This window comes from Prionailurus viverrinus, chromosome B2 (genome assembly GCF_022837055.1).
Source record: "Prionailurus viverrinus isolate Anna chromosome B2, UM_Priviv_1.0, whole genome shotgun sequence".
NCBI classification, from domain to species: Eukaryota; Metazoa; Chordata; class Mammalia; order Carnivora; family Felidae; genus Prionailurus; species Prionailurus viverrinus.
In genome coordinates, this window is record NC_062565.1 from 3,520,572 (window position 1) to 3,541,353 (window position 20,782).

At 45.9% G+C, this 20,782-nt stretch overlaps 8 protein-coding genes across 8 annotated transcripts; 3 read left to right on the top strand and 5 right to left on the bottom strand.

The window, feature by feature from the left end:
- Positions 1–538: 538 nt before the first annotated feature.
- On the bottom strand, positions 539–1,406 carry LOC125166618 (histone H4). Its single transcript, XM_047860542.1, has one exon. The coding sequence runs from the start codon at positions 1,387–1,389 to the stop codon at positions 1,078–1,080; it is 312 nt and encodes a 103-aa protein (XP_047716498.1). The 5' UTR covers positions 1,390–1,406; the 3' UTR covers positions 539–1,077.
- A 4,491-nt stretch (positions 1,407–5,897) lies between these two features.
- On the bottom strand, positions 5,898–7,514 carry LOC125166590 (histone H3.1). The gene has a single exon (XM_047860510.1). It carries the CDS (start codon positions 7,404–7,406, stop codon positions 6,996–6,998), a length of 411 nt encoding a protein of 136 aa, XP_047716466.1. The 5' UTR covers positions 7,407–7,514; the 3' UTR covers positions 5,898–6,995.
- Positions 7,515–8,272: 758 nt separating this feature from the next.
- On the bottom strand, positions 8,273–8,986 carry LOC125166595 (histone H2A type 1-B). The gene is made up of 2 exons (XM_047860515.1): positions 8,905–8,986; positions 8,273–8,722 (listed from the first exon to the last, which is right to left on the bottom strand). The coding sequence occupies exon 2, from the start codon at positions 8,667–8,669 to the stop codon at positions 8,277–8,279; it is 393 nt and encodes a 130-aa protein (XP_047716471.1). The 5' UTR covers positions 8,670–8,722; positions 8,905–8,986; the 3' UTR covers positions 8,273–8,276.
- On the top strand, positions 8,983–9,446 carry LOC125166611 (histone H2B type 1-C/E/F/G/I). The gene has a single exon (XM_047860536.1). The coding sequence runs from the start codon at positions 9,007–9,009 to the stop codon at positions 9,385–9,387; it is 381 nt and encodes a 126-aa protein (XP_047716492.1). The 5' UTR covers positions 8,983–9,006; the 3' UTR covers positions 9,388–9,446.
- A 3,665-nt stretch (positions 9,447–13,111) lies between these two features.
- LOC125166614 (histone H2B type 1-K-like) lies at positions 13,112–13,522 on the bottom strand. Its single transcript, XM_047860539.1, has one exon. It carries the CDS (start codon positions 13,505–13,507, stop codon positions 13,127–13,129), a length of 381 nt encoding a protein of 126 aa, XP_047716495.1. The 5' UTR covers positions 13,508–13,522; the 3' UTR covers positions 13,112–13,126.
- A 172-nt stretch (positions 13,523–13,694) lies between these two features.
- LOC125166598 (histone H2A type 1-E) lies at positions 13,695–15,859 on the top strand. Its single transcript, XM_047860518.1, has one exon. It carries the CDS (start codon positions 13,829–13,831, stop codon positions 14,219–14,221), a length of 393 nt encoding a protein of 130 aa, XP_047716474.1. The 5' UTR covers positions 13,695–13,828; the 3' UTR covers positions 14,222–15,859.
- LOC125165626 (histone H3.1-like) lies at positions 15,498–16,475 on the top strand. Its single transcript, XM_047858723.1, has 2 exons — positions 15,498–15,518; positions 15,684–16,475. Exons 1-2 carry the CDS (start codon positions 15,498–15,500, stop codon positions 16,092–16,094), a joined length of 432 nt encoding a protein of 143 aa, XP_047714679.1. The 3' UTR covers positions 16,095–16,475.
- On the bottom strand, positions 16,279–16,881 carry LOC125165629 (histone H1.4-like). Its single transcript, XM_047858724.1, has one exon. It carries the CDS (start codon positions 16,879–16,881, stop codon positions 16,279–16,281), a length of 603 nt encoding a protein of 200 aa, XP_047714680.1.
- Between the last annotated feature and the right edge of the window lie 3,901 nt (positions 16,882–20,782).

Sequence of the window (20,782 nt, forward strand, 5' to 3'; positions counted from 1 at the left end):
TGTCCACACCAAAGGGGGCTAGATCACAAGGGTGAGCACTAGGAGGGGGAATCCTGGCGGACACCCTACGAGTCCATCACAGGACCCATCAAGAAAAATCAAGGCTAAGAACCCAAGGAAAGTTCACTAACATAGCGGTTTTCCTCCTTTCCCCTGTCCCTTCATTACTCTAGTTCAATTTGCCTGGAGGCAGGAATTGATGCTAAGAGGTAAAGACAAAGGCTACAAATACCTTGACGTGCTTTTAATTAGGCTACTGCCAGTGACTTTCTCTTGAAGTGAAGACAGAGAAGACAATTTGCCTGGTTATTATTTCGGAGACCTCCTCCCCCTTTCCTCTGTAAGTGTGGACACATCAGAAAACACTGCAGGTGGTTGAGCCCTAGCACGGGGCTAGGTGTCTGTGTAGCTCCCTTTCTGGCTTTAAAGGAGGCACCAGCGGGTTTGTGAGAGGACTTAACATCGCTGCTTTTATTATAGGATATCAGGGAATAGATGTGACAAGGTTAAGACAAACTCCCAAATCATTGTGGCTTAAATATACATTTTATTGGCAATAATTTTACATAATCCAAATATGAGGGAGAAAAGGCGCGAAAAAGTCCCCACGTGCCACCTAGGAGGCTTGCTTATAGGTGGCCGCAGTCTACAGCTCGGTCTAAGCTTCTCACATCAAACCCTTCCCCCTAGTTACCACGTAGTAGCTGGGCATTCTCACTTTGCTTTTTCTTGAACAGAGTAGGCTAATGGTGTTTCCTCCAGTTCATATTCAAGCTTTATTTCCAGATAGCAACTGGATTTGAAAAATGTTTCAAACATGAGAAAACAATCTCATGTAGACACAGCCCGTGAACATAAATCTTAAAGGCTGCCTTGTGTTTAATGCCCCCGGACAAGGAGTAAACATGGCTAAATTATACGGAAGTCATGGAACTCAGATCGCAAAATACATTCAGTCACCTCAGTTCCCACGAGAAGGAAATAAACAGCGTCGCTCGCTCCTTCTAGTGCATGGATAGGTGGCCCTGAAAAGGGCCTTTAGGATTGGCAAAGAATTCACTTCTCGGAGGCAAAGTCTTAGCCCCCGAAGCCGTAGAGGGTGCGGCCCTGGCGCTTGAGCGCGTACACCACGTCCATGGCCGTGACCGTCTTGCGCTTGGCGTGCTCCGTGTAGGTGACGGCGTCCCGGATCACGTTCTCCAGGAACACCTTGAGCACCCCGCGGGTCTCCTCGTAGATGAGGCCGGAGATGCGCTTGACGCCGCCGCGCCGGGCCAGCCGCCGGATGGCGGGCTTGGTGATGCCCTGGATGTTGTCGCGCAGCACCTTGCGGTGGCGCTTGGCGCCCCCCTTGCCCAGACCCTTCCCGCCTTTGCCGCGACCGGACATGTCTCCCGGTGAGTAAATCAGAGCAGCGAATGTAGGTTACACAGCGACGAAATCCTCATTTATAACCCTGTGGCGGACCTTATTGAGAACAGGGCCGGAGAGGCCGGGGGCGGGGCCTGGGGCGGGGCAGCGAGTTTATCTCCGCCCACAAGTGCGCGAGGCCGCGCGTCGCCGGGGAGACGCAAGAAGGCTCTGTTTAAGGGCCTGTAAGGAAACGTCTCAGGCCAATCAAGGGACCGAAATAATGGCAGCTGTCAAGCTAACATCTGCTTCTCCGGGCTGAACTGTAAGGACCCTTACACACCTAGGGCAAGTCGCAGTCGAAATTCGGCATTGGTTTGAATTCTAGTCGCATGTCTGAAATGTATTGGAGTGTTTCCCTTCTGTCCTCCCATTCAAGCAGTTTTGTCCACTTTACATCGAGGTCAAGTAGTGACGTTGGGAGGATGCTCTTAGGGAGCGAGAAAAGAACTGCAGTCCGCAGCCTGACACGAACAGGAGAGTGACGGGTGGGGGCTTTTCATGGGGAGGCCTGTCCCCTGGCTTGCGGCCTGCAGTCCCTGCACTTCACCTTCTGAGGCCCACGTCCTGCTTTGCGGCTTGTGTTCTCTCATTTTCACTGTAGGTTCTTCCTCCGCAGGACGGAAATGTTATTCACAAAGATGGTTTGGCAGTCAAAGGGTAAATGTCAGGTCCAGTGTGAGACACAGGGACGGCCACTTTGCCTGAGAAAATTCTGTCTTCCTGCCCCAGGGCTTGCCTTCCTTCTCGATATTCTTAATTTTTTTTAACGTTTTTTTATTTTTGAGAGACAGAGAGACGCAGATCATGAGCAGGGGTGGGCAGAGCGAGGGGGAGACAGAATCCCAAGCAGGCTCTAAGCTCCCAGCTGTCAGCACAGAGTCCAATGCGGGGCTGGAACTCATGGACCCTGTGACCATGATCTGAGCCGAAGTCAGTCTCTGAACTGACTGAGCCACCCAGTCGCCCCTCCATATTCTTAAATCCCTCGATCTGGTATTTTGTAATCTGGATTTATGTTCAGGTTTTGTTTTTGTTTTTGTTTTTCTTCCTAATGACCTCTATATCTATGTATGGGCAAATCTTTGCTTTTCGAGGTCAGTGCTACCCTTACATGGTTACATTTAAATTTATATACTTTCCCATGTAACCACCAGCTTCCATCACCACCTTCACACCCCAAACACAATTCCTTTTAAGAAAGCATTGTCTGATAAAGTGCTCTGGACCCTCTTTTGAGCATTCGGAATGTGTCTAATGCTGTGAGGGACTGAATTTTTAATATTAAATAATTTAAATTGAAGAGGTATTACTCTGTTCAGTTATTGGAAAATTTGGCGTATGTTTGAACAACGTGGACATGTGAACTCAATTTGCCAACAGTAAAGTTTATGGTATGGAAATGCAAATCAAGTTATTTCCAATCAAAATTTAGTAGCAGATTGAATGAAATAATACACCCAGTTTAGAGGATTTAGGATGAAAAAAGGAATCGAAATATTGCGTTATTCATGTTTTTACATTGATTGGAACAAATATATCTGGAGATGTAGGATTACATAGAATGTATTATTAAAATGATTGCATCTTTCCACTTTGTAAAATGTGGTTAGTTGAAAATTTAAGATAACGTACGTGGCTTGCATTATTTTCTATAGGCAGCGCTGCTCCAGGATTCTTCCTTGCCCCTCTCTGCTTCATGATTTTTCACCCAACCTTGCCATCATGTGCTTTGAAATATGGTGGAAATTCAATGTAAGGTTGACTTTTGAATAACAGGGGTTTGAACTGCATGGATCCACTTATATGCACACTGTTTTTCAGTAAACACAATAAAGCACTGCAAATGTATTATCTCTTCCTTATGATTTTCTTTCTGTTTTTACAGGAATAATTTTATTTATTGTTTATTTATTTATTTATTTAATTTTATTTTGAAATTTACACCCAAGTTGGTTAGCATACAGAGCAACAATGATTTCAGTAGATTTCAGTGATTCAGCCCCTCTGTGTAACACCCAGTGCTCATTCCAACAAGTGTCTTCCTTGATGCCCTTTACCCATGTAGCCAACCCCCCTCCACAACTCCTCCAGCAATCCTCTGTTTGTTCTGTATGTTTAAGAGTTTCTTATATTTTGTCCTCTTCCCTGTTTTTATATTATTGTTGCTTCCCTTCCCTTATGCTCATCTGTTTTGTATCTTAAACTCCTCATATGCGTGAAGTCGTGTGAGACCTGTCTTTCTCTGACTAATTTCGTTGAGCATAATGCCCTCTAGTTCCATCCATGTACTTGCAAATACTATTTTCTTAATAGCATTTTTCTTTTCTCTAGCTTACCTTATTATAAGAATACAATATCTAATACAATATACAAAGTATGCGTTTATCAACTGTTCATGTTATCTGTAAGACTACTGGTCAGCTGTAGGCTGTTAGTCATTAAGTTCTGAGGAATCAAACGTTTTATCCAGATTTTCAACTATGCAAGGGGTCAGCACCCCTAGCCTTGTTCAAGGGCCATCTGTGTTTCTAAGAAATACAGTTGCCCAGAGACTGGCCCCAAACTCAAATGAAGCATTGTAAAAAAATTAAAAAAATAAAATCATGTTAGGGAGCGAACACAGGCTTGCCAAAGAAAACATTACCCATCAAAGCAAGAAAAGAGGGGTAACTCGAAAAATTGTCAACCTTAGAATTCTTTAAGGGCAGGCTGATGGAGACTTCCTGAAGTTCTATGCTAATATTTTTTTTCCAAAAGTATACTTTTTTGAGAGAGAGAACATCCAAAAATGTTTGCTAATGCAATTATAGTTCAAAAGAGCTTAAGCTTCTGTACAAGAGAATGTAGAATCTCTTATCTTTTTTTTTTTTTTAAGAAGCAAAGTAATCACTGTGGAAATGTAAAAGCATCTCATGAAAACGAAGGCCCGAGAATGGTTTACTGTTTCTGGAACCTAAGACCAAGAGAGACAGATGAGAAAATCAGGTGAATCAGTTTGGAGTCTAGAAACAATAAAAGGTTACAGTGTCTACTGTGTATTTGATTAATGAGTACAATGCCAAGGAGTCACATCATTCAGTTGCATGGAAATTTATCTTGCAGGTCCTATGTTTTTATTTCTTTCCAGTAAGGATTCACAGTATGCGACACTTTATCTGAGGCTTGGAAATAGGGAACAAAAGGATGGGCCATGATGTTTAGTATCATAAAAGGTTAAAGACTACACAAGAATTGCAGGACCATGGACTTTGATCATCTCACTATTTACTATTGATTATAGGATGTATCAAATTCAGCAGGGGTTTATTTGGTAGAGCTGTAAGTATTTTCTGTCTGGGGGAACAGCTCTAACTCCAACGATTTATGGCTTCTTGGGCATTATTAATTTTGTGTTAACCTCATTCAATAATCCTATTCCAATATTTCTGTGTTAAGTTGTTTATAAATACCCTAATTTCTTCAATATTCTTTGAACCTTTCAGAGCATTTTGCCCTTTTCAGTCATTGACGATTTAACTACTCTGTGTCACATGTTTATTTTATATTTTTTGAATCACAATTTCACATTTGTGAAACAAGTTAAACAAGTGATGTCATGTGGCTCTGACTTGGAGATAAACAGGGTGTCACAGAGCTGCTGGTACTTTCTACTTCTTTAGGCCTGGGAGATTCGACACTAGTCCCTCAGTGTCATGGTAAATCCTTGGTAAGCAGGGAGGTGGAAAGCGCAAATGAGAAGGCACATTCATCATCAGGCATGAGGTCACTGAGGACAAGGGAAAGACTCTGGTCACAGACCGGAACAGATCTGAAACCTATTAAGAAATATCCAAATATCTAATTAAGGAAAAGGGATAGACTGCATTTCTTTACATTGTCTCATATGAGCGTAGTTTAAAAGGCCTGCCAGTCTTTTTGTTTTTTTTTTTAATTTATTTCAAGGGGATGTGCTTCTGTGAGACTGCTTATTAGGGTCCAGGATCTGTGCAAAATCTATGAATTTAGGTAACTTGTAGGATGTTGATAATTTCAGTGATTTTTGTCGGTTGGAGATGAAAATCATGTCATTAGAAAAGATCGTCTAGGGGCGCCTGGGTGGCGCAGTCGGTTAAGCGTCCGACTTCAGCCAGGTCACGATCTCGCGGTCCGTGAGTTCGAGCCCCGCGTCAGGCTCAGGGCTGATGGCTCAGATCCTGGAGCCTGTTTCCGATTCTGTGTCTCCCTCTCTCTCTGCCCCTCCCCCGTTCATGCTCTGTCTCTCTCTGTCCCAAAAATAAATAAACGTTGAAAAAAAAATTTTTTAAAAAAAAGAAAAGATCGTCTAAAAGTTGTAACTGTGCTTTAGAAGAATAACACTTTCTGGATCGAAATTTGCTCTTTTGGTTTTATTCCAGTCCTCATTCTTTTGTAAGGGAGGTGAGTTTTTCCTCTATCCATCTTGGTTCTTGGCTGGGGGCCCGTTTTACAAAACACCGATTAGCAGGATAAAAACAATGAGAAGTTTATTAACGTGTTTATTTCGCGTACACATGGGAGAAACCCAGGGAAGAACCCTTGGAAGAGGTACCTTAGCACTGCAGCTTACACAGCGTCTTCAACAAAGAATGTGTGGAGAAATGACTGGACAAGGGAAGGCAGTTTTAGGCCTTGAAGGACCGAAAACCATGGCAAGGTAGGTATATGGGAGGAAGCTAACAGTAAGGTTTGTCTGCGGCTTCCTCTGGTCCCTCTCTGGGCTTTTAAGAGTCTCCAGGATAGAATTTATATCCTGTCTTAAGGCAGAAAAGGGGAAGGGCCCACAACACTTTTTCTGTCATTGCTGCTTAACTGCCTTTAGCCCCCAATTTTTATGTCAAAGAGGAATATTGTGGGGAGACTCTCCTAGTTGCCTTCACTTTCTTGAACTATTGCTGATCTTGATAATGTCCTATATTGCTTTGAACCAGGTTCATCTTGCCAATGTTCCCTTACTGATGGTTATATATCAGAGTAATGCACAATGAGACACCTTATTATTTTGAACTTGACACTTCGATAACATAAAATGTAATGGCATGAAGACCAATTTCTCCACCTCAAAAGGAATCAGGTTTGTATTTACTTTTTAGCCTACTGGGGCCGATCCAGTGGGCTGGAGATCCATTAAAAAGAAATAATGCATTTCACTTGATTCACCTAGACTTTGACTCTGCTGAGGACGGAAATCGTAAACGTTGCTTTTTGCTTTCAACCCCAAAAGGATATAAAAGGCTGCATGTAAAGAGGGAAATCTCCTCAACAATAGTATCCCTTTTGACCTTTAATACCTACAAGCCATTCTGTGCCCTCATCAAACAACTGCAGTTTGAAAGACTAAGTAACGGAATGTTACACATTACACAGAGTTACTATGAATCCAAAGCCGATTCTTTGTTATAAAAACCGGCAGATCCATCTAATACAGTTTCAGAGTATTCGTGAAAAAGAGAAACTTACTTTCACCAAGGGAGCAATCGGAAAGAAAGAGTTACAACAGTTTTTGACAAAGTAGGGGGCTCTGAAAAGAGCCTTTTTCAAAGTCCGGAGGGAACAGCCTTGGGGAATTACGCCCTCTCGCCGCGGATGCGGCGCGCCAGCTGGATGTCCTTGGGCATGATGGTGACGCGCTTGGCGTGGATGGCGCACAGGTTGGTGTCCTCGAAGAGCCCCACCAGGTAGGCCTCGCACGCCTCCTGCAGCGCCATCACGGCCGAGCTCTGGAAGCGCAGGTCGGTCTTGAAGTCCTGCGCGATCTCGCGCACCAGCCGCTGGAACGGCAGCTTGCGGATCAGCAGCTCGGTGGACTTCTGGTAGCGGCGGATCTCGCGCAGGGCCACCGTGCCGGGCCGGTAGCGGTGCGGCTTCTTGACGCCGCCGGTGGCCGGCGCGCTCTTGCGGGCCGCCTTGGTGGCCAGCTGCTTGCGCGGGGCCTTGCCGCCCGTCGACTTGCGCGCCGTCTGCTTGGTGCGAGCCATGACAATTACACAGAAAAGGAAACCGGAGAGTAGCGAGGAGCCGTTTCTGACCCTATTTATAGGAGAGATCAGTGTGGTTCGCAGGCCTCGCGCTGTGATCTAATTGGTTCTCAGGTTGCCTTTCCGAGAAATGATTGGATTTCCAGTAAGATTTGAATATAGAATCAAAAGTTATTCCAGTTTATATTTCTTCTTAATGCACTTTAAATTGAGTTCATAAAACCGAGGTTTCATTTCGTGTGTTTCAGCGGACTTCATTCATTTCCTTTTTGTGTGAAAAGACGGACACGCACAACTTTTTGCAGCGGGAATTCAGGCCGCCCCAGAATTCGAAAAGCCCGCCCTGATATGTGATTGGTCAGGTATGTCTCCTTTGTTCTCTCATTTCTTTCATGCGTGTTTGACTTTGTGGCCGCAACTTTGACCAGAGTGTGTATATAATTACGTACATGTGTATACACTACGCTTTTAAACAATCTCAACATACAGATAATGCTCTCGATGACTATCGTTGTTATATACGTAACCTACACCCCGAAGTTACGACCTCAGAGAATTGCCACTTGGTTTACTGCGAATGGCTTGTGCATTTGCAATTGGCGGGAGCATTTTATGTAATGTATCATAAACCTCCAGGCATTAGACATGTAACATCTTAAACTCATCTGACCATTGTGTGGGAGCACCGGGAGGAGTTGTCCAGTGTTTACAATAGGAAACTTCGAAATAGGCTCCCTTAAGGTTAGCAAGTAAGGAAACAAACGTCTCAGGAGTTCTGTAGTATTTCAGCACTTCCCAGAAAAGATGGGTGGCTCTTAAAAGAGCCTTTGATTTTCGGGATTGGGAGAGCAGGCAGACTCCGTAAACGTTTCACTTGCCCTTGGCCTTGTGGTGGCTCTCGGTCTTCTTGGGCAGCAGCACGGCCTGGATGTTGGGCAGGACGCCGCCCTGCGCGATGGTCACGCGGCCCAGCAGCTTGTTGAGCTCCTCGTCGTTGCGGATGGCCAGCTGCAGGTGGCGCGGGATGATGCGCGTCTTCTTGTTGTCGCGGGCCGCGTTGCCCGCCAGCTCCAGGATCTCGGCCGTCAGGTACTCCAGCACGGCCGCCAGGTACACCGGCGCGCCGGCCCCGACCCGCTCCGAGTAGTTGCCTTTGCGGAGCAGGCGGTGCACGCGGCCCACCGGGAACTGCAGCCCGGCCCGCGACGAGCGCGTCTTGGCCTTGGCGCGAGCCTTGCCGCCCTGCTTTCCGCGTCCAGACATAGCGAGTGGTATCGGCGAGAGAAAGTCCCCAGGAAAAGCGAAAAAGAAATGTCCTGGAAGCAGCAAAAAGATGCCAGTTATACTGGTGGATGGAAGTGTAAAACGCGAGCTGGGATTGGTTAAAAAGATCACCGTTCGCTATCCAACCAATAAGAAGGAAGATATGACACAATCAAGTTTACATATTCACGTCACCCAAGACGTTATCAAATCAGATCGGAGTATTTCTGCATACCTTATTTGCATAGATGCCCTATAAAAGAGGAGACTCCGCTTGAAGACAGACATTTTAGGGTTTGTTTTTTTTAGTCAGTCTGCTGAGTTGTTAGTAGTTGAGATGCCTGAGCCAGCCAAGTCCGCCCCGGCCCCGAAGAAGGGCTCCAAGAAGGCGGTGACCAAAGCGCAGAAGAAGGACGGCAAGAAGCGCAAGCGCAGCCGCAAGGAGAGCTACTCGGTGTACGTGTACAAGGTGCTGAAGCAGGTGCACCCCGACACCGGCATCTCGTCCAAGGCCATGGGCATCATGAACTCGTTCGTCAACGACATCTTCGAGCGCATCGCGGGCGAGGCGTCGCGCCTGGCGCATTACAACAAGCGCTCGACCATCACGTCCCGGGAGATCCAGACGGCCGTGCGCCTGCTGCTGCCCGGGGAGCTGGCCAAGCACGCCGTGTCCGAGGGCACCAAGGCCGTCACCAAGTACACCAGCTCCAAGTAGACTCGCCAAGTAAGCTTCTTGTTAACCAACCCCAAAGGCTCTTTTCAGAGCCACTTCAATTCTCATCTAAAGAGTTGTCACGTTAAGGATTTCTCTAATAGCACATCCTCCCAGTTTTGTCGCTGCGTTTTCTTAGATACTCTTGAAAGTAGAAACATGACCTGTTCCTCCGTGCTTGGTAAAGCATGTCCTTTACTTCAGAATTTCTCTACACTTTTCCTACCCAACATGATATGGGGCCTGGGAATTTGCATATATGTGATTTGCAGTTGGGTCTCAAAGGTTTTGTAGGCAGCGAGGGAGATGTGAAAAGAAAGTTCCCTTTTCCTTCAACCCTAGCAGTTGCCTTACTCTGGCAACAGCAATGCCACCACCCCGTCCACCCTCTCTGGCGTCTACGCTCCCAGAATCATTTCCACCCTTGTGTCCCACGCCCCCCTTCTTCCCTCCCCCATTCGTTCTCACGCTGAATTCCACCTTGCCTGTTCCCCAACCTTACAATTTTTGACAACTTGTTTCCTGTGTGCCTTAAGCCCTCTATGTGGCTACTGTTTCCTTCACTTGTCTCTGGGAATACCTTAGTTTCGGCTTTTAAGTATTCCGCGACGTGTGTAACTTTTAAGTTCTGTTGGTAAAAATCCAGAAAATTGAAAACTTTTCCTGAATGATGCATGGCCCTCAGCCTCCACTGATTTAAAGGGCCATTACTCCTTTACATTGGAAAGCATTTGGGTAGTGCACTTCCTCTCTCCATTGGCACTTTGGGAATCATACAAGATACGCTTCTTGCTTTCAAGGGATTGCCGGTCTCAGGTTTATCAGCGTCATTTCTTCCAGGCAGGGAAAGTATTTATTCCAGGAGACAGAAGTGAATTGAATTTGAGGTCAGCTGACAGTCATAGGGATGTGGGATTTCCTTTCCTAGGCCAACCAAGGCTTTCTCTTTTGGCTAACTCTTACACTTAAGGAAGGCTGAACAAAGAAGGCACCAAGGAAGGAGATGAGATATGGAGCCTAGTGCTGGAGAGAGGAGATAATCTATGTTAAGGTCCTTAATAAAAGTGGTGAGAAATGTATTCGATGCGAAGTGTCTGAATTCTCTCTAGACACCTTTGAGTCAGAAGACATTGGTTGGCATGTTCTGCCATGTAAATCAACTTTGGTTCTCACACCCACTGTGTCTTACTTTATAAAATGAGCATGTCACTACATAATAAATGACTAAAATAAACCATTCGATGGACACTTTTGTGAAAACAAATGCAAGAATTGTGGTAAAAACTCGCCTTCGAGAGGGCTTTACAATTCATAAGGCTTTCATGGACGTTACGAATTAAAATTTTCCATCACTCCTCTACATGCAACATATGCGAACTTTTTGAAGAAGAATTATAATCAGACATAATACAACTATAGTGAGTGGAGGAAGTGTTACTCAAAGAAGAAGAGTTACTGCTGATAAATCCAGACATTTTGAACACTAGCAAAGAAGGAATGGGAAGTTGCCGCCGTTAGAATTAGAGACATTTCAAAACTATGGGAGTCTGCAATATTTAGGGAGAATTTCCGTGCATCTACACATTTAAATTTAAATATTTATCTACTCTAATTTTAGAGAATGTCATTGAATCCGGAATCGATAATTCTTAAGCTGCGTGGATGTGTTAATTTCCTACTGGTGGTCTGACAAATTATCACAAACGTTGTGGCTTCAAACCGTAGAAATTTATAATTTCCTAATTTCGTAAATCAGCATTTGGGCATGGGTCTCAACGAAAGTCAAGGTGTCAGGAATTCTGCATTCCTTTCTGGGGTCTCTCAGAGCAAACCTATTTCCTTGCTTTTCATAGCTGCTCCAAGTTATCTTCTTTCTTTGGCTTTCCATTCCTTTTCTCTGTGATCAAAGCCAGAAGTCTCCGGCCACATCAGCCCCCTGCTATCTCTCTGGTTCTGTACTCAGGTTGCCTCTTCCAATTCTAAGCATCCATGGTATTTCATTGGGTCACTTGGATAATCCAGGATAAATTCCCTTTTTAAAATTCAGGTGATTAGCAATCTTGATGCCATCTGGAACTTTAACTGCCCTCTGTCTTGGACCCTAACCTCTTCACAGATCCGTAGAGATTAGAAATTAAATATAATTGGGATGGCATTTTTCTGCCTAGCGCAGTAGGTCATAGTGTTTTCAGAATTTGATAGAACGCTATATATTTGCTGCTTTGTGCGGGGGAAGAACGCGTAGGCACAGTGTCGTACATATTCTCAGGGCGCTCCTGTACCCCAGGAAAGTCATATATACTTTGTTTAGATATTTCTTTCCTTCTGGGACTACTACATAAAGCAATCATTGACTACGGTGGTATAAACTGCCCAATCCTGCAGTTTTAGATTTCTTTCTTTTACTTTTCTCTTCTTGTTGCTTTTGTTAATTGTTTGAAGACTTACATATTCTTTGTGTATGTTGTATTGTGTGTGTGCATCTGTGTTCTGTGGGGAGTAGAAAGTCTGTTATTCATGAAAGAAATTAAACAAGAATACAGAATAGCTTTACTTTTTTCCTACCTGGGTGAAACTCTTAAAAATATTTTGGGGGCGCCTGGGTGGCGCAGTCGGTTAAGCGTCCGACTTCAGCCAGGTCACGATCTCGCGGTCCGGGAGTTCGAGCCCCGCGTCAGGCTCTGGGCTGATGGCTCGGAGCCTGGAGCCTGTTTCCGATTCTGTGTCTCCCTCTCTCTCTGCCCCTCCCCCGTTCATGCTCTGTCTCTCTCTCTCCCCCCCAAAATAAATAAATGTTGAAAAAAAAATTAAAAAAAAATTTTGTACGTACATTCTTCGCATTTAAGTCATGTAGGATGCCATTCATGGATTCATGGCAGTTTATAACTTTAAGTAGTTTCCTAACAACAGGCAGAAAAATGCATATTTTCATTACCAGTTTATATATCTGCATGGACCCGGGCAGCGGTGTAACTCCAATGACCTGTGAATTTTTTTTTTTTTTAATTTAAAAAGAGCTTTTGTTGGTCAAGACAGAAAAAACCTGACATAAAGTCCACCCTGGATGAAAATAACAATTTTAAGGGAGAGACACCAAAATATCAGTATAAAGGCTGTTTCTTTCCTGGACGGCCGGCATCATTACTGTGGCGTTTTGCCAACGATCACCTTTCATTTAACAAGCCTTGGGAGAATGCTCAGTGCAATTAAGTGACCCCGTCTTGGAGTCAGTGATGTTCATTTTTCAGTTTTCGTGCATAGGCCCGTTCCCACTATTATTTGCAAGTTATACTGCCTTAAGCAAATAAAACTCCTAGAAGGGTACAATGCTGAACGTGGAAAGCAACCAGTTTCTTTTTACCACAACACAGCACTAACAAAGCAGTCCTACCAAATCTAAGCCCTCTTTGCTTTTCACAGAAACTATGTGTAAAGGACACCGCATCACAGCAGCTTAAGTGAAACTTACTTGTCACCACTTTGGCCAGGCTTTTAGTCAAAATGGGCGGTGGAGACAAGACACCGTTGACTACGTTGGACATTTTTCTCTCTCTACCAGTGACAATGTATGTGTGCTTTAAGGTGTCGGTGCCACACAAGGCAAGCCGGATATTTTCCGCACAATAAAACAAAACCTCTTGAGCAGTCACATAAACTATTAAAGCCATTACAACTCTCGCTGAAAAACTGGCTGGCTCTTAAAAGAGACTCTGGGGTTCAATACGAAGACATTTTGTCAGGATTACTTGGCGCTGGTGCACTTGGTGACGGCCTTGGTGCCCTCGGACACGGCGTGCTTGGCCAGCTCGCCGGGCAGCAGCAGGCGCACGGCCGTCTGGATCTCCCGGGACGTGATGGTCGAGCGCTTGTTGTAATGCGCCAGGCGCGACGCCTCGCCCGCGATGCGCTCGAAGATGTCGTTGACGAACGAGTTCATGATGCCCATGGCCTTGGACGAGATGCCGGTGTCGGGGTGCACCTGCTTCAGCACCTTGTACACGTACACCGAGTAGCTCTCCTTGCGGCTGCGCTTGCGCTTCTTGCCGTCCTTCTTCTGCGCCTTGGTCACCGCCTTCTTCGAGCCCTTTTTCGGGGCGGGAGCGGACTTGGCTGGTTCAGGCATGACGATGAAAAACTCTGCTTCTGAGATAACAGAAGCCCTGGTTCTAGCATTCCTAATATTCGTAGGGCGCCTGTGCGAATGAGGCGTTAAACGAGTTAGACTTTGATTGGATAAATTGTCCTAAAGTGTAAGGCAGTTACGTGAAAATTGCGTGGGTTAGGCGTCCTTTGTAATTGGTTGCAAACTTCTGGATAGTTTTAGCCAATCAAAACGCGTCATTTACAATTCGGCTTGCAAGTATAATTGCTTCTCATTTGCTGAGAGGATTTGAGCCCCCGTTTCACTTTTCCTTACCAAGCTAACTGGTTGGAGAGTATTAAAATGTCTGGACGCGGAAAGCAGGGCGGCAAGGCTCGCGCCAAGGCCAAGACGCGCTCGTCGCGGGCCGGGCTGCAGTTCCCGGTGGGCCGCGTGCACCGCCTGCTCCGCAAGGGCAACTACGCCGAGCGGGTGGGGGCCGGCGCGCCGGTGTACCTGGCGGCCGTGCTCGAGTACCTGACGGCCGAGATCCTGGAGCTGGCGGGCAACGCGGCCCGCGACAACAAGAAGACGCGCATCATCCCGCGCCACCTGCAGCTGGCCATCCGCAACGACGAGGAGCTCAACAAGCTGCTGGGCCGCGTGACCATCGCGCAGGGCGGCGTCCTGCCCAACATCCAGGCCGTGCTGCTGCCCAAGAAGACCGAGAGCCACCACAAGGCCAAGGGCAAGTAAGCTGGAAAAATAGCACCTTAGGTCATTGAGGGGACAGTTTTAACCAAAGGCTCTTTTCAGAGCCACCTCCGTATTCATGAAAAGGGCTTACATTTTCCTTCTTAATTGTAGCTAATTGGAAATGCACTTCAGGGTAGTTCGTCAATCCAGGAATAGGGGTACGTGCTCCCAACTCCTCACAAAGGTGAACAAGCCATTCACTACAGAGTTACCATAAACATAGTTCCCATTAGTAAACTAAGACGGATGTAGAGATGTGTCACAAGGGTTAAACAGATCAGTGCTGCAGTCCCCAGCGTTGTACACCATCAGGTAATGGGAAGGTTGATGTTTCCTCTTTGTGGGAAATGGAGATCCAAATCTAGTTAGTGACCTACAGGATGAGAGAACTGGACCTTTAATATTAGCTGCTATTGAAAGCACTTTGCCTTTTAATGGAGAGAATCACCTGCAATTCACACTTTATAAACAAACCAGATCCAGCCTTAATGAGCTTGGGGCCTAATCAGTTGCCAATCGGAATACAATACATGCCCTAGAACCCGTTGTCCTTCAGTCAGTACTAACAACACACAGTAATGTTGTACCACTTACAACTCTGGGTATCTTTCAACACCATTTTACACAAACTTCGGTTTGTGTAAAGGAAGTGCGTGTTGATAAGATTATAACCTTACAACATTAAATATGAAACCAAATCAGGCTTAATGGCCGGTGCATTCAGGACTTGTATAAATACATACCTAAAAATCTGAGTTTGAATAGAGACATCAAGAAATAGACGTGTAATTTGTCTTCCTAAAGTGGAATTAAGGTAAAATACTACCTTGCCACGGCACTTCGTGGCTCGGTGGGTTAAGCGTCTGACTCTGGACTCAAGTCATGATCTCACAGTTCCCGAGTTGGAGCCAGGCGTGGGGTTCTCGGCCACCTGTGCAGAGCCTGCTTGGGATTCTCTCTCTGCCCCCCACCTCTCTCTTAAACAAACTTAAAAGAAAGACCTACTTGGCCAGTGACATCTATAGGGTGTCTTTTCAAAACGATCGAAAGAAAGCCGGTTTCAGAGGTCATATCTTAAATTGTTATTCAGCCAACAATAGACAGCTTTGGAATAATTTGTATTAGATTCTGCTTTCAAAAGCCAAAGAACTTTGTGAAGAAACAGGCGAGGTAGATAAGTGATATATCATTGTAAATAAGGTAGAGGCCGGAAAGTGTTGAAAACACCAGCAGTGGTGGATCGGAAGAAGCTGTTATTTTTATTTTTTTATGGAAGATGTTAATTTTGGGTCTAAGTGTACTAGAGGTCATGTGAATCAGGGAGTGAAGGTCAATACCAATGTCTTCACTTGGAGCCTTAGGAAACAAATACCTGTCCAAACAGGGGAAGTCTCGTGGTATATAGTAGCCGAGGATGGTATGGTTGCATTTTCCCGCAGCTAACTGCTGTGGGAAGTTTTAGACGGCTTGCACGAAGCAGACAGCGCGCAAGTCGACGGGCGGCAAGGCCCCGCGCAAGCAGCTGGCCACCAAGGCGGCCCGCAAGAGCGCGCCGGCCACCGGCGGCGTCAAGAAGCCGCACCGCTACCGGCCCGGCACGGTGGCCCTGCGCGAGATCCGCCGCTACCAGAAGTCCACCGAGCTGCTGATCCGCAAGCTGCCGTTCCAGCGGCTGGTGCGCGAGATCGCGCAGGACTTCAAGACCGACCTGCGCTTCCAGAGCTCGGCCGTGATGGCGCTGCAGGAGGCGTGCGAGGCCTACCTGGTGGGGCTCTTCGAGGACACCAACCTGTGCGCCATCCACGCCAAGCGCGTCACCATCATGCCCAAGGACATCCAGCTGGCGTGCCGCATCCGTGGGGAGCGGGCCTAAGTTCCTTCAGCCAGTGAAAACTTTAATGCCCAAAGGCTCTTTTCAGAGCCAGTGACCTTTTCTATGAGATAGTGCTTTGTTCTTGTTCTCGTAAATTGTGAAAGATCCTGGAGAAACCAAGTGTTACAAGTCCTTGCATAAGCTTAATTGTGTGGCTCTGAAAAGAGCCTTTAGGTATTCTCAGTTAGCCAAACCTCTGAGTTCCTGCCGGCCCCTTCTTGGGCTTGGCCGCCTTGGGCTTCGGGACCTTGACCTTGGCGGGGCTCTTGGCCACTTTCTTGGCCGCCGCCGCCGCGGGCTTCTTCGCCTTCTTCGGGGTCTTCTTGGCGCTCTTCTTGGGGGTGCCGGCCCCGGTGGCCTTCTTGGGTTTCTTGGCCGCCCCGGCAGCCTTCTTGGGCTTGGCCGCGCCCGCCTTCTTGGTTTTGGGCTTGGCCTCCCCGGACGCCGCCTTCTTGTTGAGCTTGAACGAGCCCGAGGCGCCGGTGCCCTTGGTCTGCACCAGGGTGCCCTTGCTCACCAGGCTCTTGAGGCCCAGCTTGATGCGGCTGTTGTTCTTCTCCACGTCGTAGCCGGCGGCCGCCAGCGCCTTCTTGAGCGCGGCCAGGGACACGCCGCTGCGCTCCTTGGAGGCGGCCACGGCCTTGGTGATGAGCTCGGACACCGGCGGCCCGGACGCCTTGCGCTTGGCGGCGCCTGCGGACTTGCGGGCCTTCTTCTTCACGGGCATCTTCTCGGCGGGGGCCGGAGCGGCGGGCGCGGCGGGCGTGGCGGGCGTGGCCTCGGACATTCTGGGCTCGGCTGGCGGAAGGTACAGAAAACAATAATAATAATAAAGTCTCGGAGTTGAGCTGCCTGACCCTAGAGTGTGTGTGTGTGTGTGTGTGTGTGTGTGTGTGTGCGTGTATATATATATACACAAGCAGGGCGCGGCGCGCTGATTGGTTCCCAGCTCAGCCTTGCCTCTTGACCGCAACCTAGTCTCAGCTCTGTCCCGGAATTGTGTTTGTTACCCTTGAGCAAAGCAAAAAAATGAAAATTTCCTGTGGAGGGATCACAACGACTCTATTGTATAGCGACGCGGGACAGCTCGTGCTTTGAGCCTGTTTTCTTCTTCCAGGTTTTACGACGTCAGTCTCAGCCTTTTCCAAAAGCCCCTGACACTCTGAGAGATTCACAGGTCAGGGAGACAACTTCACGAGTTTCGTTTAAAATAGAAGTCCTCCCGTCTTTGCTGTCAATAGCTTGCTCTCTAGTAACAGTCTACATTCTTGGCTTCTCGAACGTTCAACAACTGCTTAGTTCTCACTGAGACTGACCCGGAAAATCTGGTTCATAGGAAGGGAACTAGCACAGGCTCTTTCCCCATTTCTCTGCAAGAGTGATAGTAAATGATGGTCATAATAAGAGATTGTACTGACAAGGACAGTCACTACTTTGTCCAAATAGGCTTCATCATTGCTCCTAGTGACAATTTGGAGGGTTAGTTACTTGGGGGTTTCAAGCATTCCTGATTTGTTGAGGAAAATGGGAAATGTAGCAATGTGTGGTCCTGACCTGGTTGTCTGGCCTATGTTTCCCATAGATGATAACAGAGGATATCTAGGAGGGCTATAAAAGAGGCTCCCTTATGGTTTAAAAAATGTCTTCTTTACCCTGACTTTATTGGGGGCGATCGGTAATTAAAATATTAATAAGCTTTTCAGTACAGAAATCTGCCATGCTTGGGGAAGATAAACTTGGGCAACCTAATAAAGTAACAGAATCAAAGAATATACACGTGTTCTTTCTCTCGCCATAGTTTGTTGGAGCCTCAGTGTTTCTCGCCCTTTCTCGGCTATCTCGTTCTTTCCAGGCTACTTTGTAGCTAGTTGTGCTCATTACTTTCTGCTGAAATCCAAAGGTCTAGAGGGAGCTTCGGTCTGAGACTTGGCTTTCGATGGATTTGCCAACGAAGCTTTACCCATCCTGTGGCCCGGAACCTTCTCAGATGGCCAGTGAAGAAAATTCCCGGGGAGGCTCAGCTGTCAAACCATCTTCGAAGTATTAATAAAGAACCTTAGTAAATTGACTCTCGACCCTAGCATCAAACTTCTTCCCCTCTACCAGAATATCCACCCCAACAGCAGGACAGGGAGAAGGAACCATAGGGACTTGTGGCCCAAATACTCAGCATCAGGAGGAGGGGTGGAGTAAGGACTGTGTTAACTGCTCAGAAAGAAACGATGGAAAGCCTGATGTCGTTTATTAAAGACCATCGCTAGTTCAACCAGCGTTCCACGGATGAATCCAGAGTAGAAAGATCTAGATGTAGATGTCATTATTGCCTGTATCCTAGACCTCCCGAGGATACCAGCACAGAGAATAATTATGGCATCGAGTCTATGTAAACATAAACCTTATATGGTGTTTTTCTTGCTGGTAATTTTAGAATCAGTATGCAGCAGCTTGGGAGAGCTGCTCTGTCACAGACAAACTATGATATTTTGATAATCTGTGATATTAGCTCTGTGTTGTCTTTTCTACCTTGGTACCAATATTTTGTGAGGAATCCTGTAGTTTGCATTTGAGTGAGTTCAATATACTTTAGTTCCACTTTTTGATATGACCCAAGGAAGTCCTAGTAGGTTTTGAGTAGTGCCTGGGTGTTTGAGAAGCCAGAAGTCATGAAGATCTGTGAACCTACCATGGGGCTCCTGGGTAGCTCAGTTGGGTGAAGCGTCCGACTATCGCTCTGCAGAGTAGGGCTCTGTGCTGGCAGCTGGGAGGCTGGAGCCTGCTTCAGATTCTGTGTGTGTGTGTGTGTTTCTCTCTACCCTTCCCCCACTCATGCTCTCTCTCAACCATAAAAACATAAAAAAAACAAAAAACAAAAAACCCGTAACATCAAATTGGAAGCCAAGTGACTTGCGCAGGAGGAATATAGAGAGACTATTGGGTGGTTTGGCTAGAGAGAATAATTATAGTCATGGCAGAGTGCATAGGCTAGATTTTCTGGGTTTCAAAAATTAGAGTTGTAATAAAAGTTTTTTGTGGTAGTTCAATTTTCAGTAGCAAATGTGTATGTAGAGGAACTTATTAAAATTGAGGCTTATTTGGGGAAAAAAAAAGAATATACACATGCAACTCTCACATACACACTCATACACACACACGTGCATTCTTACACTTCCACGCACAGTTCATTTGAGACCAGGGCAATTTTTATAAAAGCGTGTTTTATATTCACTAGTACATTTCTTAGTTATGAAGGAGATAGGTTTGTATTATTAATGTTGAATAGGAAATATGTTTATGGTAGAAAGGCATTTAATTTTTATTTTCATCACTCTTCAAATTCTTTCTCTTTAACACGTTTATTTTGAAGCGTGTACCCGTCTTGTGTTTTGCTAGGATGTTGAAAGTAAGAAATGCTGGGAACACACAGAGCAAAGCTCAAAAGGTGAGGGTTTCACACTCCTTTCCGATCCCTTCAAAATCCAGAAATGACTGATTACTTCCTGTAGCACATTCAACTGAAATGTGAAAAACGTAAGAAATGTTACTAAAGACTAAATATTAACACAACTCAGATGGGTGAGATGAGATGGGAAATCAGCTCAACATAAATCATTTTTACTTTGTGTACTTACTCATGTATTCCTAATCCTCTTAAGAGGTTTTGATTCTTATGGTTGAATTTGAAACTCACTTGAGGAATATTCATAGACAGCAAGGAGGAGTATGAATTACAGAGAGGCCATGTCGTAAGAAGGCTGTGACGGTGGTCAGTCTAGACAAGAGCCAGAATTACAACCACGGTCCGGGAAATAATGGAGGTGCCTTACCAACAAAGGAAGGGCTGTCTCTTGGCCACCTAAATGGAGGGAGTCTCCAAGGTACTGCTCCATTCCCCTTCATGGGTTCATGAATTACCTTTCTATGGGTAACTTCGAAGTCTCTCCCTCAGGTCTGTCCTCTTGCCTAAATGTCAAACTTGTATTTCTGGGTGCCTGCTGGTTATTTGCCTTTGTACCTCCGTATACCAGATACACTCTGTCTATACTCTCTACATAACGTATCTCATCTACGTAGTTTCCAATCAAAAGATAGCCTTCCACCTGTCATCTCTGTAAATTCTATTTATTAAACCCCCATTCTTTATTAAGTGAACCACACCTGATTTGTTTGGGGACTTTTAGTCCATTGAAGGTCCAAGCAACTTGGAAATAAATAGATGCCTCCAATGTTTACCAGTAGGCTCAGAGTGGGCCAACTACATTTCTCCTCAGAGAGTTTTGATCCTTACATCAATGTATACAAAATGATGCATGTTTCAGCAACCATATCCTACCGGATATGATAAAGGAATATGAAACTTATTGCGTTTTGGTCCCCTTCACATGTTGGAGAAGTAAAAGAATAGTGTCAACAAAATGACCCTTCTGTAGCAATATAGAGGACGGAGAGGAACACATAATGCTGAGTATTAACAGATTTCCTTTCATATAACTCAGCACAGTGGTGACTACAATTAGGAGAAAAAAATATCACATGTCTCATATAGCAAAGCAAATGAAACTATGACTCCTCTTATCTCTGCATAGTCAGGGGTGACAACGTCCTGTGTTTCTTGTGACAGACCGGGAAGCTAATTCCAGAGGGACATGTTTACACACCTAGAGATGACTTGGATAATAATATATTATATA